This window comes from Dermacentor silvarum, chromosome 3 (genome assembly GCF_013339745.2).
Source record: "Dermacentor silvarum isolate Dsil-2018 chromosome 3, BIME_Dsil_1.4, whole genome shotgun sequence".
Lineage (NCBI taxonomy): Eukaryota > Metazoa > Arthropoda > Arachnida > Ixodida > Ixodidae > Dermacentor > Dermacentor silvarum.
In genome coordinates, this window is record NC_051156.1 from 127,214,207 (window position 1) to 127,232,746 (window position 18,540).

At 48.6% G+C, this 18,540-nt stretch overlaps 1 protein-coding gene across 1 annotated transcript in view; it reads left to right on the forward strand.

The window, feature by feature from the left end:
- LOC119444760 (uncharacterized) overlaps positions 1-18,540 on the forward strand; it is a 100,720-nt gene that overhangs the window by 50,862 nt on the left and 31,318 nt on the right. Inside the window, exons 9-11 of the mRNA XM_049663612.1 lie at positions 6,828-6,878; positions 11,037-11,135; positions 16,941-16,973. Of these exons, the coding sequence (XP_049519569.1) occupies positions 6,828-6,878; positions 11,037-11,135; positions 16,941-16,973 (183 nt within the window). The remainder of the gene's footprint in view (positions 1-6,827; positions 6,879-11,036; positions 11,136-16,940; positions 16,974-18,540) is intronic.

Below are 18,540 nucleotides of genomic sequence, written 5' to 3' on the forward strand. Positions count from 1 at the left end.
AAATATATATGCTTTGAAATGCAAGGACGTTTCTTTCGGTGACATGCCGTCTATGGTGCTGACCACGGGGTGACGGGTGATAAGAGATAATTAGTTACAAATTACCAAAAATTCACTATTTACCTTTTAAACTTTTAGTTTCCGCAGGCTCATCCTAATTGTCATTACGCTTACGTCACACAGCAGCGGGCAGCCAGCGCGCTGCGATAGCAAGGAGCGCGGAGCTGCAACTTCAATGTCCCTGATTACGATGAGCCCGCGGAAACGAAAATATTAAATGTTAATTCATAAATGTCTGTAAATTAGCGACTAATTGCCGCGTGTCATCCGTCTCCACATGGTCGCCACCACTCCCGGCATGTCTTCGAAGGAACAGTCTTTTTATTTCAGAACGGCTATTTTTAAATGTTGATGTCTCCGTAGAAAAACCCTGTATTTCAAACAACGTTTGCTGAATATATATGACGTGGGCTTGATTTTGACCTGTACAGAACACATCCTAAATTATTTTGATGCAATTATTATTCATAGGATACTTATGCAATTCATGGTGTCTCTCGCTCTAACCCGTTATCTATGTCTCTAAAAATAGTCCCTATTCTGATTGGTAGAGCTTCTGGCTGGAGTGCTGAGGGAGCCGTGTTCGAAACCAATTGTCAAACCAACTTGGGTCAGCAAGTATGTGACAGTGGGCATGGGCCGCTCTTCAGTGAAAATAAATTACGTCAAATCCCATCATCGATGACAGTTGATGGTAATGCAATTGGCATTCAAGCAATGCAGCGAGACACCTTATTGCTCAAAATAACGTTTATTTAAAATTTGTAGTGATCATTATGAGACTTCCGTTGCCTCGGCTATATGCGACGTATGCACACTGTCTCAAGTGTCGGTCCCACTTTGCTTTGACACTCTCTTGACAAGGTCGGCCATGCAAATGACGGCACGATGAAACGTCGCCATAATCGCTATTGAATTACGACATGATGATTACGTTAGAATGACACAGAAAGCATGGCGTCCATGGGACAAATAAGGCGGTATGACGGTGACGGCATGACAATAGTCTGACGAGGAACTTCAGATGACGACGATTATAAACGACCCAGACGTCATCCTTGGACAATGGTATGACAACAACTCCAGGATGACGACTGTGTGGCGACAATGAAATGACGAGGGCATGACACTGGTATGCGGCCAATGGGATGACGACGAATGTATGATGACGATGGCTTGCCGGCGACTGTATGAAGAAAGTCGGATAGGGAAGTTGAAATAACGAACATGAAACTGCGACGATATGACATCACGACAACGGTGCGACAATGAATGCGCGACGACTGTGTGACGACGATGACGTGACGAGCTGGTGCATGACGAAAGTTGGATCACGAAACTGGAACGAAGACAATCGACCAACCACGATGGCATTGCGAAGACGATATGACAATTAATGCATGACGACTGTATCACGACGTTAGCTTGACGACGGCTAGATGAAGAGAGTCGGATCACGACGATGGAGCTACCACGATGGCATCACGACGAGCTCATAACTAGTGGCCCAAGCTGCAAGACAACTTGAACCACTAGGTCGGTGTAAGAGGATCGATCGATTGATCGATAGATAGATAGGCTCAAAACGCCTGAAGTAAGCGAAGAATGCTACTTGCATTAAAAATTTGGGAGAACCCATCCGACGAAGACTGTCAATAGTAATGGGTTTCGCGTTGAATCAAGATAGCGACGCAACGTAATTCCATCGTCAAAACGAGTTTTCTACGAGGCGTGTGCTGCAGCGGGACTCCGCATTCGGGCTTCCCCTAGGAACGCTTGGTGCCGTCTAGTAGCGCGTCCACGAAGCCTGCGCATGGCATCCGAAGGGCATGGTATGCCAGTCGTGCGAACGCTTAGCAACGCGTCATGCGGCAACCTCTCTCGCGCTTCTTTCTATAGACACGCTGCACCATCTAGTGGCGTTGCTGGCAAGTCCGCGCGTTCTCTCCGAGACGAAAGGTGTGGCGCAGGGGTGCCTGCGAACACTGAGAGTTGTCCCCTCGCTTGCCTCACACCCAGTGGCACATGCTCATGACATGACCCAAGTCGGCGAGAGGCTCGTTGAAGAGCGGCCCATACCCAGTGGATTCAAGGCGCTGCTCGCCGAAGCATTGGCGTGAAAGATGTTGATTGAAAAGCTGCACATACCTAGTGCACTTGTGGGCGCAGTCTGCTAAAGCGTCAGGGTTGCTGTCCTTGAGGAACCCTTGTGACGTGGGCTCGATTCCGCTCAGCATCGGAGAAATTAAAGCGATATTTTTTTTCTTCGTTGTAGAACGGAACATTCCCAGTGGCACATACTACCTAGTTATTCAAGTTGGCGTCAAAGACGCTCATTGAAGGGCGGATCACACCTACTGGCACATTCCCAGTCACCCAAGTTGGCGTAAAAGCGGTTCATTGAAGACCAGCACCGAGCCAGTGGCGCATACCCAGTGCTCCAATAGGCGTCGAAGATTTTTCTTCGAATTGCGTTGCCTACTCAGTCCCACATCTACTGTGACCCATATTGGGCATGATAGAGCTTCGTTAAAAAGTGGCACATATAAGCACGTTGACGAATACTCAGTGAATGAAGTTCTTCAGACCGTTGGCTCCGAACTGTGTTCCCTCAGCACAGCAGGCCGTTGCGCTACCCTTTCGACCACGACCTGCCTATTGACCCAGGTAGGAGCAAGAACGGTGTGTCCGGGGGGAAGCTGGAGCGAGGAGCCACCACTATCCGTTGCTTACACCCGTGGTTAGAGGCCCGACGATGCTACGCACAGACAGCTAGACAGAGCTAGAGAATGGACCAAGGAGCAAGCTGGGTCAGTGGTGGGGCCTGCTCCCGGCGAGCGCCCCGACCCGCAACCTGATTCGTACCGCCGTGTTTTATAACGAAGCTATATACCTCTACCATCCAAGAGTTCTTTCGTGTGCCCAGCAAAAACTTCCGCCAAAGCGAGCTGATCCTGGCGATAGTGCAGAAAGAGTTCAAGCTCGTGTGCCCAGCAGAAAACTTCCGCCAAAAGGGATCGATCCTGGCGATAGGGCACAAAGAGTTCAAGCTCATTGGCACATACCAGGCACGAAAAAAAAAGAGAGAGAGGAAAAAAGAGAGAAAGTAAGAGAGAGAGAAAGAAGGAAAGAAAGGGAGAGAAAAGAAGAAATAAAGAGAGAAAGAAAGACCAAGAGAAAGAGAGAAAGTCACCACGAAGGTCAGAGAAAGAGACAGAGAGAATGAAAGAAAGACAGAAAGAGAGAGAGAGAGCGAAAGAAAATCACCACAAAAGTCAGAGAAACAGAGAGAGAAAAGAGAAAAAGGAAGAGAGATATAGAAAAAGAGAAAGACAGAAATAGAGAGAGAGGAAGAGAGAGAGCGAGAAAGATATAGAGAGAGAAGAAAGAAAGAAAATCACCACCAAGGTCAGATACACGCACAAGCTTCGCTTACCCCCATTAGCGTCGCCATTCGTCAGGAGATGGCTTTAGTCGTTTTTTTTTTTGTCACTGAAGGGCAGCACATACCCGAGTGGCCCAAGCTGAGGTTCATTGAAGAACACACGCAGTGTCACATACCAACTGACCCAAATTGGTCCAACGGTTGGTTTCGAACGCGGTCTTCTTAGCACAGCATCCCAACGCTCTAACAACTAGACTGTCTATTGCCCAGTGATCCAAGGTGGTGGGAAAACGGTTGGAGGTATACAGGCTGATAGATGCTGGAAAGTGCGTGCTGAGAATGTCAATAGGAGTAAAACCTAATTTAATTCCACCTGAATTTCCGTTATGCGTATGCAGCCTATCGACACACTATAGGCAACGCGTGGTTATTGGGGCAAATAAATACGTGCACAGTCGTTCTGCGGACAGGGAGCAAAATTTGGGAGCATGTGGTCAAATAACTCGCACGCATGTTGTGGGCGCACAGCTATAGAATTTGAAGGCAGAATTTTCGTGACCCCGGCAAAACGGATTTTTGTGCGGAGCAGCTGCTATTCGCCGCGAGATTAAGCAGAGTCGCCACCTGGCGGGCCCTGGCTCAACCACGGATATTGTGGATTGCGCCTCGCGTCGTCTGCTGCACCCTACGTTGTTTACATGTGCGAGTATGGCGTGTATACCTTTAAGGACCATTTCTTTCATGGTTGTAGCATGGCCGCAAATATTGATGGGCATTTTTTTACGATCTACAGAAGTATTTAGCTCTGCGCTGTTGTAAGTTCAGTGATTGCCCATATCGAGCGCGCGATGTGTGACCGTCGCGTCCTCCGTTCGCCATAATCAGACCAATTTTATTGCAGCTTTGTGTTTCTAATAAAACACAGAAAGTATTTTCCCTCGTTTTAAAGAAATCAAGTCGTTCCAGCGATACGTGAATGCCGCGATTTAGCGACTTTTCGGTGATGTGTGTTTATCCACGCAATATTATTTGTTCCGCCAAGCATGCAACATTAACAAGGTGGCGTAACGATCGCTCAGCAGCAAAAAAAAAAAAAAAAAGAAAAGAAAGAATCGTAAGCAAGCCCTTATTGCGGCGTCGTCAACTTTATACAAGGTGTCCCAGCTATCACGCAGCATGATTAAAAAAATAAAGGAATGGCGTTACGTGAAGCAAACCTAGTGCGTATTGCTTCCAGTACAGTGGAGTAGCCGCCAGTAATTTTTTCGTTACTGAGATTTAATTAGCTAATGGTAATTAATTATTATAACTCGAGAAGTACTGTCCTAATTATCAAAGTGTCAATGAGAAAATTGTAGAGCAAAATTGAAAAACTCCTGATACAGCTTTTTGTTGCTCAATACGTGCTACATAAATGTGTTTTTCCGAGTGTGAAAGGATCCCGCGAACACACGCAAAATTGCCGCACTTTGCACTCGAGGCACTTTGCGTGTATTCGCGGGCATGTTTAACGCTCGGAAACACTTTTATGTAGCACGTACTGAGCAACAGAAAGCTGTATTCGGAGTTTTTCATGCTCCTCTACAATTTTCTAATTGACACTTTGATAATTAGGACAGTACTTCTCGAGTTATATAATTAAGTACAATTAGCTAATTCAATCTCAGTAACGAAAAAATTACTGGCGGCTACTCCACTGTTAATTAATTAATGAATTATGGGGTTTTACGTGCCAAACCACGATCTGATTATGAGGCACGCCGTAGTGGGGGACTCCGGAAATTTGGATCACCTGGGGTTCTTGAACGTGCACCTAAATCTAAGTACACTGGTGTTTTCGCATTTCGCCCCCATCGAAATGCGGCCGCCGTGGCCGGGATTCGATCCCGCGGCCTCGTGCTCAGCAGCAGAACACCATAGCAACTGAGCAACCACGGCGGGTTGGCTACTCCACTGTACTGGAAACAATACGCACTAGGTTTGCTTCGCGTAACGTTGTTCCTCTTTTTTTTTTTAATCGTGCTGCGTGATAGCTGGGACACCCTGTATCACGATAACTGCACCATCATCAATATGGCGCTCCTTGCATGACTTGCGCTTAGTGGTTCCGCGGTGATCTAAGCTGTTCTTTTATTATGTGGTTAGGGGCGGGGAAGGGGGGTGGGGTGTGATGCCACGAAGGTTTGACTCGCAAGTAAATCAGGGGCTTTTTGGGCTTTGACTTGCCGTTGCAAAAGCAAATTTAAAATGTAGAGTATTAGTGGAGGATCATGTGTGACAGCAGACTCCAGACAGAGGCCGCCATAACTCTGAGTTGAAAGGTGGTTACTATAATTTCATGTCGCTCTTCAGTGTGGATTTCATAGCTGAACAGAAAACAGTGACCTTTATTGCCTGAAATAAGTTAACCTAATTATATTAGCTTCTCAAATGCAACGTTACCCGTAACCACGCAAGGGCAGCTTTGTGCTTAAGTGTTAAGTGTTAATTACTGCGATCAAGATATCCTCATCTGAAACAATATAGAGATCCTGCAGACGTGCTGTCACCCACGGCGGTCTGGTTTGTTTAGTTCAACTCATTAACTGTTTGCCTTTCGCTGCGAATTAAAAATAAAACGGGAACGGACATGTATCCTGCAACTGATGATAAAGTGCGCATTACCTTGCTACTTTAATTTCGTTGTGCAGAGATTCTAGCTTTTTTTATGACCAGTGCATCATTCGCAGAGAATGCGGTAATAATTAGGATCTGCAACAATTTGAGCAGAGCATCGGAACGCCAGCCAAAGATGCAGAAAAAGCCCCAAGGAAGTAGCGAAACACACATTGTTTGGCTCAGTGCTCATCCCCCATTCTTTGGCATTTTAAGCTTCTTTCAAGTAAAAATATCGCTTTCGGTGCATTTCCTGCGAGAATGAGGCATTGGAGGTCCATATATTGCAATCAAGGTGTTTCATTACCCTAAAATTGGGCTAAATCCTTCACAGCGAAGCGCCGCCTTGTATATTTCAATGCGTGTCGCCGACCGCCTATCCACGCTAACGCGGCGACTGGCGCTGCCACCTGTAGCTCGATCTCGTGGAGAATATTGAAACTTTAGTCGACTATCATTTTTGTAGCAGCTTGTGTGAATAGTACGTCAGACTGGAAATTGTGTGCGCATGCGGGAATTATTGTATTGCTTAGTCGATCTACTTTGCGCCAGCATGCCGCAGCTCCAAGCATAGAAATACTGCGCTGCACGTTCGTACCCGTCAGACCGTTTCCAGAGTGTATGAAAAAGAGCCCCGTCTTATGTCCGTCTGTGTCATTTGTTTGTGTTTTTTCTTGCCTGCTTTAAAACTCTTTTTTTTTTTTTTGCTTCTACACTCAAAACGCAGTTCCTGATAGTAGATATGTGCAGCCATCAGCCACGACATCTGCGCCAGTAGGTAGGTACCTACCACATGGCTGGTATTTCATCCTGCTTTTGAATTGCGTTCGCAGAGTAATTCAAAAGAGAATCTTCTTTTCTGTTCTTTTTTTTTTTCTCTAGTACCGCTTACTATCGTCTCAAGGGGGCTGATATTCGCAAAAAGCGGAGATTATGGTTAGAATCGACTGTTCCACTCAAAGGCGAAGCACCTCAGATATTTTTTGAAGATTTTTAAGTAAACACGCGCATCGAGTTAAGAATGCCGTCACGATCAACGATGCCAAACGCTGCAGCGCTACGCGCCGTGCGCGCGCCACAAGAAAAAAAAAAAAAAAAACAATGCCGTCCTCCTCTCCTGGCCTTTCCGGTATCCCCAGCGGTCGTCACGATGTCACCAGGGTGTATCTGGTGATGTCAAGCGGGTCGAGATGTCGATTGGTCGAGCAAGAACCTACGACTTCCGGTTAGTCTGCTAGCAGGTACGCGCACCTCCCTGCTCTGCCTTGCCGTGTTGCTCGCTTGTGCGCGCTTGCGAATCGGTAATTACAGCCCGCAATGCAAGTGCCAAATCGCTCGCGTTCGTGCTTACACAGTCGTGCTTAGCGGTCTGATTAGCCTCGCGAACAGAGTGCGACAGTGTTGGCCTTTCTAGACGTGCGCGCAACACAGGGTCTATAGCGGCACGCTTCGCTTAAGCACGGGCCGGCACGGAAGCAACACCAAGTCGCCGGAAGTACTGAGTCGCGGCTAAGGCCCGTCCACGTTACAGGCACGGTAACCCGCCGCATGCCGTTTGCCATTTGCGGGCCGCCGTTCGACAGCGGTTTTGCTCGCGAACGGCGAGATTTCCTTGCCGGAACGGATGAGACCGGGACTCATTTGTGCGGCAGCCTCACCGCCGCTGATCGCTCGACGGCGCCGATATCGTCGCTAGGTCTTTTCCGGATCCCTTCAAAGCTAAAGCGGACGGCGCTTCGCAATGACTTACCGACGCTCACGAGCCGCAATATTTTGTTATCGTTGTTGTCGCTCTTCGCAATAATTGCACACAAAGAAGAAAAATACGCTGATATTAGGAGCGCCGTCCGCTGCGATGCGAGCACAGCCGAGCCGGTCGTCTCCCGTCGGTAGCCGTGCGCTGCAGCTGAGCTCGACAAGTTTCGGAGCTCGCGTTCATGTTAAACGTTTGAGAGTAGATATTGTTTTTCATTAAATGTACAAATTATGCATCGCTTTATCTAGCGGAAATAATTTTGCTTGGAACAAAAACTGCATGCCGATGTTTTCGTCGCCGGCGGCGGAGGCGCGCAGCTTCGCGCGTCGTCAATTGGCCCGTCGATCGTGCAGCGGGTGGTGCGCCGGCCGAACTTCCGTATATTTTGGACACCCCTCGTGCGGCAGACGTTCTACGGCACTGGAGGTCGGTTCTCCGTATATAGTTCAAACCGCCATTACTTGCGAGGCGCCGCAAACGCGAGGCGCGTGGGCGCGAGCTTTCGCGCGCCGGCACGCGTGCGTGTAGTTTAGCCTTAAGCTGGCCTAATGCGGAGCGCAGCCAGTTGCGTTGCAGGTGCCGCACGTGGACGGCGCACAAAAAGGAGACCGAAGGGACACCGTCGGCGTTTTTCAGTGCCTAAAGAAAGGATTTGATATATTTAGCGCGTGGCTTCCTGTCCAGGCACGAACGCTAATGAGTGCGGGCGCACAGTGTTTATTCCAGCAGCTGCAGCCAGAACGTTGACAAAGCCTATCTGAGCGGAGCATGGCGGTGCATCCGCTTGGCTTCGTCGCTTTTGCAGCGAAACGCACTGAGTGTTTCATGGAGTCCTAACCCTCGACGCACGGGCCACGCATGCGCGCCAATACCGTGACAGCACGATGGCGGTGGCGCCGACGGCGATGGCGTGACAGCTGCGCGGGTTTCCGTGTAATTACTATGGCAATAATACATTTTATTCATGCACACACGGCGCTCACGAACGGGCGCCATCACCAACGAAAAGTTGAAAGAGTTTTGGGTGTCGTGCTTTCATGTGGAGAACGAGTTTTGCTGCAAGACTCTGAGACGAGGTTTCAGCTCATAGCCTAATAAATCGGATGTTGTGACTGCATAACCTTGTATCGCTGCTAGAACCGCGCCTGTCGAACCGTCTCTTATGCAGAGATCACATCCAGAGTGCACGGCGCTTTCACATTTTATCTCGTTTCGTACTCTGCGCCCTGTGCAAAATATTCGTGTACAGTGTGGAGCTTTTAAAAAGGAATCTGCTGAATAAATTTTCATTTACTGGAATTGTGATGTAAGCTCAGAAAGAACTCCACATGTATTAAGAGCCCTAACCTGATCATAAAACGCCAACCTTAAAAATACCTGACCAAGCACACACACACCCACACAAGAAGAAGAATACGCATTGCTCCACGCTGCTATCCAGGGCTGCTTTACGGTCCTTGCTGGTCCACAAGATTTCCGCGCGAGTATGCGAATACTTGTGAAGCAAGGGTTACTACTTCCATCGCAACAACTATGTCCAATTGAAGCAGTATAGCGATGCCCTTGTAGTATGTCCCCCAAAACAGAATAGTCTCTCCTGGCAACACGCGAAGTGACTTCCGAGGTATTCAACAAGCGTACTCATTTGTTTCCACAACTAAGAATACACGAACATTACGCGGCTGCAGACAATGCTTGATGGAGTTCTTATGGAATGGCCACAGCGCCATGTGCCCTAACATTGGATTTGGCCAAATCGTGTGCCTTCGAATTGAACAGTGGAATTGGTGGCGTCTCTGCACTCGTTTTTTTTTTTTTTTTTTTTTGTTCAACCATACAACATACTCTACAACTCGCCGTCACGGGAGATCAGTTTCTTTTCTTTCTGTCTTTTTTTAATAGAGAGAAAGTGGGGGAAAATGCATCGGGTGAACTTTTCCCATTATTGAGGCGTCATTACCTACACCTCTTGCTCATTCGGTACTTTGAATTTCTTTCATGAATGTGTAATCACTGCAGCATCACGGGGTTGTCTGGGTGAACGTTGATATCTAATGGCATCAGAAAATTAAATTAGTTCGTTCGCATTCGCTGCTTCTATGTATGGCCGCATTTTTTTTTTTTTTTTGCGACCCTGGGTACTGTGTTCCTGAGCTGCATCAGATCAGTGCAGTTAGCCGCAATACGAGGGTGTGAAACACCGGAGGACTGGCTCTTTCGGTAGATCTGCGTTCAAATCACGCACACTGCTTGTGTTAGGTATAGCTGCACAAGTACAGAGTGGTACGACAAACACAATAATCCCATTCGTAACTCAGACATGCGGCTGGTAACACCGATTTTCAGTGGTCGAAAAACGGCGCCGGATAGCTGTTCCCGCTCGCGATCACGGACGCCTGTACACATTCTGCACGAAACGCGAGGTGTCGCTGCGAGCCACAGTTCCACCTCGGCGTGATGACACTGTGCTGGTGGGGCATAAAGCCGCACTTCTTGTTCGACCACTGTACCACAGCGACAGCTCTGGTACGTGGCTGGCGAGTTGGAGTCGGACTTCTTTAATGTTATAACTTGGTTCACCGGAAACGACATCAAAGACATAAGCCTCCAAGGTCTTTTGCACAATAATGCAAGCTTATGATGTAAATCACAAATCACTGACGGTCAGACACAATGGTGCAGCGTTGAATTTACCACAGCTCTATCCAACGCAGGTAAATATGCTACAAAATATTCCAACGTGACAAAGCAGGTTTCTTATCTTCTAGTAAATGTGCTTCGCCAACATTCTTTATCTGTTCAGTCGAGAGTTCCTTTTGATATTTAAGGGTCAGTAAGGCTTGAATAGCAAATCAATTCAAATCGGGCAGCTGAGCGTCTTTTTCATTGCCGTTGCGCTGTTTGAAAACCACGAAATGGCGGTTAGTATTTTTCCTATAGGCACATGTGGCTGTAAAATTCTTCTAGGGAACATTGCACATAGCAGACTTGTTCGAGAAGTGGCTTCTTTTCGGCCCTTCACCCTCCTTTGCAAAATTAATCAAGTAGATTCGAAACACTGCTTTTGGTCGCAAAGTGCGCGTGGTCACAATGCTTTGATTATCATTAAAGTGTAGAACGTGGTTCTACGTAAAGTGGTGGTCAGAAATGGTGAAATAAAGCGTGCTGCACTTTTTGCAGAAATCTCGCCCTCAGTGGCCTCAAGTACGACGCAGCAGTCGGATTCTTCACCGACGTCCATGTCGAGTGACGCGACAAATTCTTCATCTACGGCACACGGTAAGTGCTACGTCGAATTGTTGCGTTCATGTGTTCGCGGCGGTGTTGCGGGCGCGGTTACGTCACACTCGAACACGGTCCGAGACGGAGTGCCGCTGGTGCATGGTGCCTGCCGCGGCGCTCCAGAACTGATGGCGCTTCTGATAATTGCTGAGAGATGACGACTGATACGGCACTGGAATTCATCCGCCGGGTCGGATTTCTGGCGGGACAAGAACTCAAGAGTAGTGCTGCGTGATTAGGCGTGGTCGGCGCGGTAGCCATGCTGGCGTTGTTCAAATAAAGAAGTGTTATTGACTTGGCCGCTGTATTGCCGGTTAGCATTCTGATTGTATGAATTCCTATTTCTACAAGCCTAATACCATAAGAACAGTGGTCATAGGAATAGCCACAGAAACAGGAAGAGGATCGGCACCTTGAGGTCACGTCGACATAGCGTGGCTGGCGGCGAATTCACCGATCTGGCTGATCCTTGGTACTGCTGCTATTCATGCCGCATTTACTGCTACTGCTCGACGAGGTGACTTTCTCGTCAAGCTTAAATCTACTCCCGTACTTCCGAAATCAATGGAGGTACCGGAGTAGCAGGTGATCCTCCGGCATGGGGAAGGCGGTCTGGAGGTCTAATTGTGATGTTGTGGGATTCAAGTCGTTCACCACATCTCAAAAGTCGTAATGGTGTTTACAGTAATGCACATAAGCTAAAAAAAATTGCGATGTGCTTCAGCTTTCTAGACTTCCTTCACTATCACCAAGCCACGCTGTTACGGGAAGGCTTGCTTGCGGTAAAAGTATTTCGCACATCGCACGGCAAATTGGTGATACGTTGAAGATTGTTGGTATTGCGTGAAATGCTTAGGTTAGCGTTAACGGGAGACGCAACACTAACGCTATGGCACGGTACAGAATACGGTGCATAGTAGTCCTTTAGAATAGCGGAATAAAGCCTCTGGATCCTTTAAAAGTATCGCCAACTGCATGGCGCGCCTCCTGGTTTGATCCAAGTGAGAAATATTCGAAATGTTCGCGTCCGACACACCGCGTTGCATTATGCGGCCGTGCGACTTTTCACAGGCCAATCCATTAGTTAACGTCCCATCATTGCCTTTCGCTGATTTTCCTTTTCGTTTGGGTGAACAAGCAGAAAAGAGCCTGGTCCACTTCTTTGATTCCGTTCCGATCTTCTCATTTGCCGCGTGGACAATTCTTGGCCGAGTGGCCAGCAACGGCAGAGCGCAATGGCGCGGACATGATGCAGGATAAGGGTGATTCTGCCTAGCCGAACGGCCGTTAAAAAAAGAAACGGAAAAAAAAGGCTGGGTGCGAACGTGCGCACTTGTTGAGCGTCCCTATTTGAGCCGTACCTCTCTTCTTCATTGCGCGAACAAGCGGAGAAGAACCCGAAATTGCGATACCAGCTATCGTCATCGACTGATCTGGCCGGTCGCAAACGTGCGCTCCGTTCGAGAACGGTGAACGATATGCACCAGGAGCGCGTCGTCCATTAGCTGCTCTTGGACCGCACCAGGATGCGCGCTAAAGTGGCTGTCCAAGCGCGTAGCACGAGGCGAGATCAAAGCATTTCGCTACTTTTAGAATATCCAGGGGTTTCACAACACAAACGGCTGCGACGCCACCTAGATGTAAAAGTTCGCGATGTTCTAGTAAACCAAGTGCAGACCAAATGTAAACTTAATCCTAAGGTTTGTCCGCATATATTCCCCACAGCAGTGACTACGGTACCACCGATCACATCATAAAATAAGAAATGTGAGTTGTGGCGCCACCTTTACGAAATACAAATTACTAGCAAAGTTCGTAATCTATGGACTCCGAGATCGAGCAGCAGGCGTCGCCATTTCTCGGAGGCCATTTGCAGCTGGTTCTGCTTCTCTCGATATAAGGCGCCGAAAAATCTAGATAACATTTCGGACTCCGAGCGCCTTGTTATTACGAATACATTGTTGTCCAAGCACCCTGACACACGTCTAGCGCAAATTCAAGCATGGGTTGGGAACGAACGTTCCTAAAGTGCCGGACGACGGCTTGAGAGATCACAAGCAGACCCCGCGCCCTTCGACGGCTGTCGCCGTGTTGCCCTATGCATGGCTCCCCTTACTTACGGCCCTCCGACGACCGGTCGCTTTCTGAGCAGACGATCTTAGAGTGCCGGCTGACGCAGTCTTCACACCAGAAGGCGATGAGCGCGCTGCTGAAGTTCCTCCGCACAAGCGACCTGCTTGACCGACTGTGACACTCCTGAGTTCCTTTGTGTGTGTGCGTGTGTGTGTGTGTGTGTTTTTTTTTCTGATCTCCCTCTGTTTCTATGTGTGTGCATTTTTCTTTATCTTCTGTCTCCCCTTACCCCTTCCCGAGTGCAGGGTAGCAAACTGGATATCTACCTTCTGGTTAAACTCCCTGCCTTTACCATCTCATTTATCTCTCTCTCTCTCTAAACCCTAAATCCCCAAAGCAGGCAGTTCAAGTTGGGCGTCCGCAACAGCTTTGAGTACACAGGGAACCCTCAGATGTGCGCATGCTACGCAGGGGCACGCCCGGCGTTTTTCGCTGCACCCGCAGATTTCCAGGTGCTGCGTAGCGAACGCTGGGGACGCTGCGGGCCCTGTGTGACGTTCTCGCGTGCGCCTAGCACATATTACAAGATTGCCCTGAACGAAGGAAGGCGCGTGAGTTGGCTACAGCAGTTTTTGAAGCTGGCGTATGGCGGCGCTGAACGGCACGTGACCTAGGGTTACTGCATAGGCTCCTCCCTAAATGAAGCCTACACGGTAACCATAGGCGATCAGTTCCCCCGCGTGCCAGTGAGCGATCCATCTCCCAACTATTGCATCCGGCCAACTATTGATGCTTCGTGGGCACCCGCTTCGCTACGCACTGCACACGTTCTCATGCACTGCGTACGTGGGTGCTTGAGGACGCGCTACTAAAACAAGCTAATAGCGCATGCTCGCAGGAGCCCAAGCGTCACTTCTACGCACTGGGAATGTGCAATGTGGATCACGCAATGCTGACGCTAAATGCCTGTTTGCAGCTCTACGCTATACCAAATCTCTCGAGGAACTGAAAAATTGGCTGTGGCTTAACTCAGTTATGCCTGGGTGTGCGTAGCGAGAGGTACGGTTAATCTTATTGTTTAGCTTGGTTCTCTCTACGGTTACATCTTTATTGTTTAGCTTCGTACGTCTGAGTGTTTAGGTTTGGTTGTTACCTCTCGTTAAGTTATGGTTACATTAAAAACTAGACATTTCAAGAGTTTAACGCATTTATTTTGAAAATCTTCATCTTGTTGTTTCTGAATTGCCGCAAAGACGGCCCGATGGTCGGTCAGGCGGGAGGATAAGGGGTTGTCATCCACTGACTTGAACACGTTTCGGGTGCTATCCTCATCTGAATCCACTCGCCTGGCCGCTTCGTACTTACGACGCTTCTCGAGGCGTGCGGCTTGTTATTCCTCCGTCTCCTCGCCTCGCTGCCTACTGCTGGTTTCGTTCCGACGACGAAGCCTGGCTTCTTTCAGTCTCTCCAACTCACTTTCCATATCTGCCGACGAATTTCACTGAGCCCCCCCTTCTATATCTACGATGCAACGCCGGCTCCTCCTCTGTTGCAACGCGGTTTCACCGGCTCCTCCTCTGACGTCATGCCAGATGGCGCGGCGAGCGGCGATGCCAGCTGCGGCGGTTGCTAGGCAACGGCTCAACTCGCGGTGCGGCCACCGGCCACAGTGAAACGGCGAGAATACGGCCAATGTATCTCTCGCTAGAAAAAAAAAATCAAATAACTCGGCTGTGTCTTTGCGTAACAAATGCATCTTTGTCTCCAAAAGCAAAACGTCTACAAAGCAACGCATTTATATAGACAGTTAAGTCTGTTCTTTCTCATTGAAGTCGATGAAAGTCTCTTCAAGGTGATTATCGGCGTTGAGGAAGCAGGAGGCAGGTCGGAGGTAACAAGATTTTAAGATATATTGTAGCGAAAAATATTTACACAGTCAGATGCAAGTTAGCAAAATAACACTAATGCAAAACATACAAGTAAACAGCGTCTTACTCTTCCAATTTTTCTTAAGTTAGAGCCTAGGAAAACTGTCACTACATACGACCAACCGGGTCTCACTGTTCTACCACCAAGTGGTTACTCGCCAGAATAGCGTTGCATTGTACGGATTCTTGCTGATCAATCAGGTTTAGTGATTATAGCCTTGACTGAGGAACAGCACCTCGTCTGGATTGGTATAGGTGAAAAAGACAAATAAAAAGGGGGGTAGGGCTGTTGGCCCATCCCACAGAAGCAGTTGCCAATGACAGTTGAAAGTTTGTTAAGCCACAACCCAAATGGATGGGCTTACTCTTAAAAGTAAATGTATTGGAAAACAAACCTCTTTCCCTTATTCTTACAACTTCGTTTCCCTCGCCTATTTCCACGTGGTCAGCGACGGCCTGAGTAAACACGGCAGGCACGTACGATTTATTGCTAGGCCATCTCAAACCTCGGTCGCGTCTCCAGCCAGCAAAGGGCTCGGGAGCTGGTGTCACAACACCGCGTACCGCAGTCCCCTCTCAAGATTTGTCCGCGTGTTAAAATTATGACCGTTGGCGGCATCCGGACTCTGTGTTCTCAAGACGACGTTCTCAGAACGCGATCTTCGCATGCGCACCGCGCCTCTACGGCGCACACTGCAAGTGGTCACTTGGCACCACGCGGGATTTTCCCAGCACTCGAACAAGACCCACGTGGTTTCCTCCCGGACGCGTAGGGGAGTGGACCCCCGCTCCGTACACGCAACACGTGGTCAACATTGCTAGGCCACTTTAAACCTCGGCGCCGTCTCTAGCCAGCAAGGGACTCGGGAGCCGGCGCCACAGCACCGCGTACCGCGTATAGCCCCCTGGTGCAGGCCGCGGCTCGTCACCCCACACCACGCGGGCCTTCCGACGCCTCAAAAACACAAACGGTTGCGGCCCGGACGCGTAGGGGAGTGGACTGTCCCTATGCACAAAACACGTGGGCAACTCGCGGCACTTCGAAAGTATATACAAAAGCAATCATGCAGCCCTACACCACCCCTTCTGCATGCTTGAGAGATGAGCGGCCTAACAGACTTCGTAAAGGCATAATTTTGCAAACGGGTAATCAGCTCAAGCTAACCCACCTCGCTCTCGCATCTGTTTTTCAGCATTAGCGGGTGGCTCGTAACAAACATAAATATGGGCAGCATTTACCTGAAAATTTTCTATACAAAAGCTCCCTCTTGGCAAAACTGTCTTGGGACTGTATTCGGGCTTCTGCGTGTCGCCTTCTCTCTCTTTCTCTCTTCGCAAGTGTGGCAGATCGCAAGCCACTGACCATATATTGGCGGCGAAGATAATTAATGGTTATTACTAGCGTGTTGCTATACAATGATGACTAGATCACGTTTGATGCTGTTGTTGCTGTTGTTTCCTGCTCACGTAGGGTGCAATTTCGGAAGAACGTCTTCATGCGAATGACAATTTCTTGCACAGTTAGCCTTCGTCTTGAACCGTGGTTGGGAAAAGACATAATTGTGCAAAGCAACGCTCTCGATCTTCACTGACACTTTCTGCCTTCGAGCGTGAGGTGATGTGTTTTGTTACCTAGAAAGTGTTCGAAAGCATCAAGCCTGCCTGCTGCCATCGTGTTATTCTTGAAATCTCGCCCTGTCACAATTGCGACGCTTTTGCAGCACCAGGCTTGACAGCTAGGAAGCTGCGCGAGCTTTATCAGGATTATTTTCGTGCAACTTATGCTTGACTTCATTTTCAGTGAGGCGGGCTCTCGAAGTCGATGCCGACAAAGGTAAGCGGCTCGTTTGCATTGAAGTAGGTTCTCTCTGAACTCTCAAGCCAATGCTTGGTTGTGAAGCGCCAACCGCCGGAGGGTTGCTGACGCCATGAAAGTGTTCGCGAATCATGTGCGTAATGTCGAGCTTACGACTCGCATTTTCTGTTTTATTGGCTCTTCTGTTGGTAAATGCGCACTTCACCGTTATCTTGCGTCTCTAGTAAAAAGAAAACAAGACATTCAGTCTCGAAGCAAACACCGACGAATGAGCATCGTGACTTCGAGTCTCCTGCGTGCACGGCCGCTACGGCGCCCGAAAGAGTCTCGCTCACTTAGTCGCATTGGCGAAGTAACTTCCACAGTTTACACTCGCGCCTCATAGATGAAGCGTTTCACCGGTCGCACTACGGTTCGAGGCTAAAGTGCTTCAACGCTAATCAAAATTAGCGTCGACATTCGTCAGGAGATGGCTTTAGTCGAGTTTGTTTTATTGTCACTGAAGGGCAGCACATACTGAGTGGCCCAAGCTGAGGTTCATTGAAGAGCACCACAGTGTCACATACCAACTGACCCAAATTGGTCCGACGGTTGGTTTCGAACACGGTCTTCTTAGCACAGCCTCCCAACGCTCTAACCATTAGACTGTGGATTGCCCAATGATCCAAGGTGGTGGGAAAACGGTTAGAGGTATACAGGCTGATAGATGCTGGAAAGTGCGTGCTGAGAATACCAATAGCAGTAAAACCTAATTTAAGTCCACCTTAATTTTCGTTATGCGTATGCAGCCCATAGACACACTATAGGCAACGCGTGGTTGTTGGGGCAAATAAATACGTGCACAGTCGTTGTGCGGCCAGCGAGCAAAATTTGGGACCATGTGGTCAAATAACTCGCACGCATGTTGTGGGCGCACAGCTATAGAATTTGAAGGCAGAATTTTCATGACCCCGGCAAAACAGATTTTTGTGCGGAGCAGCTGCTATTGGCTGCGAGATTGGGCAGAGTCGCCGCCTGGCGGGCCCTGGCTCAACCACGGATATTGTGGATTGCATCTCGCGTCGTTTGCTGCCCCCTTCGTTGTTTACATGTGCGAGTATGGCGTGTATACCTCTAAGGACCATTTCTTTCATGGTTGTAGCATGGCCGCAAATATTGGTGGGCATTTTTTGACGATCTACAGAAGTATTTAGCTCTGCGCTGTTGTAAGTTCAGTGATGGCCCAATCGAGCGCGCGATGCTGTGAGCTTCGCGCCCTCCGTTCGCCATAATCAGACCAATTTTATTGCCGCTTTGTGTTTCTTATAAAACACAGAAAGTATTTTCCCTCGTTTTAAAGAAATCAAGTGGTTGCAGCGATACGTGAATGCCGCGATTTAGCGACTTGTCGCGATGTGTTTACCCACGCAACATTAATTGTTCCACGCCAGCAAGCAAAATTAACAAGGTGGCCTGAGGATCGCTCAGCAGCAAAAAAAAAAAAAAAAAAAAAAAAAGGAAGAATTGTTAGCAAGCACTTATTACGGTGTCATCAAATTTATCTAACGATAAGTGCACCATAAATATGGTGATCCTTGCATATAAC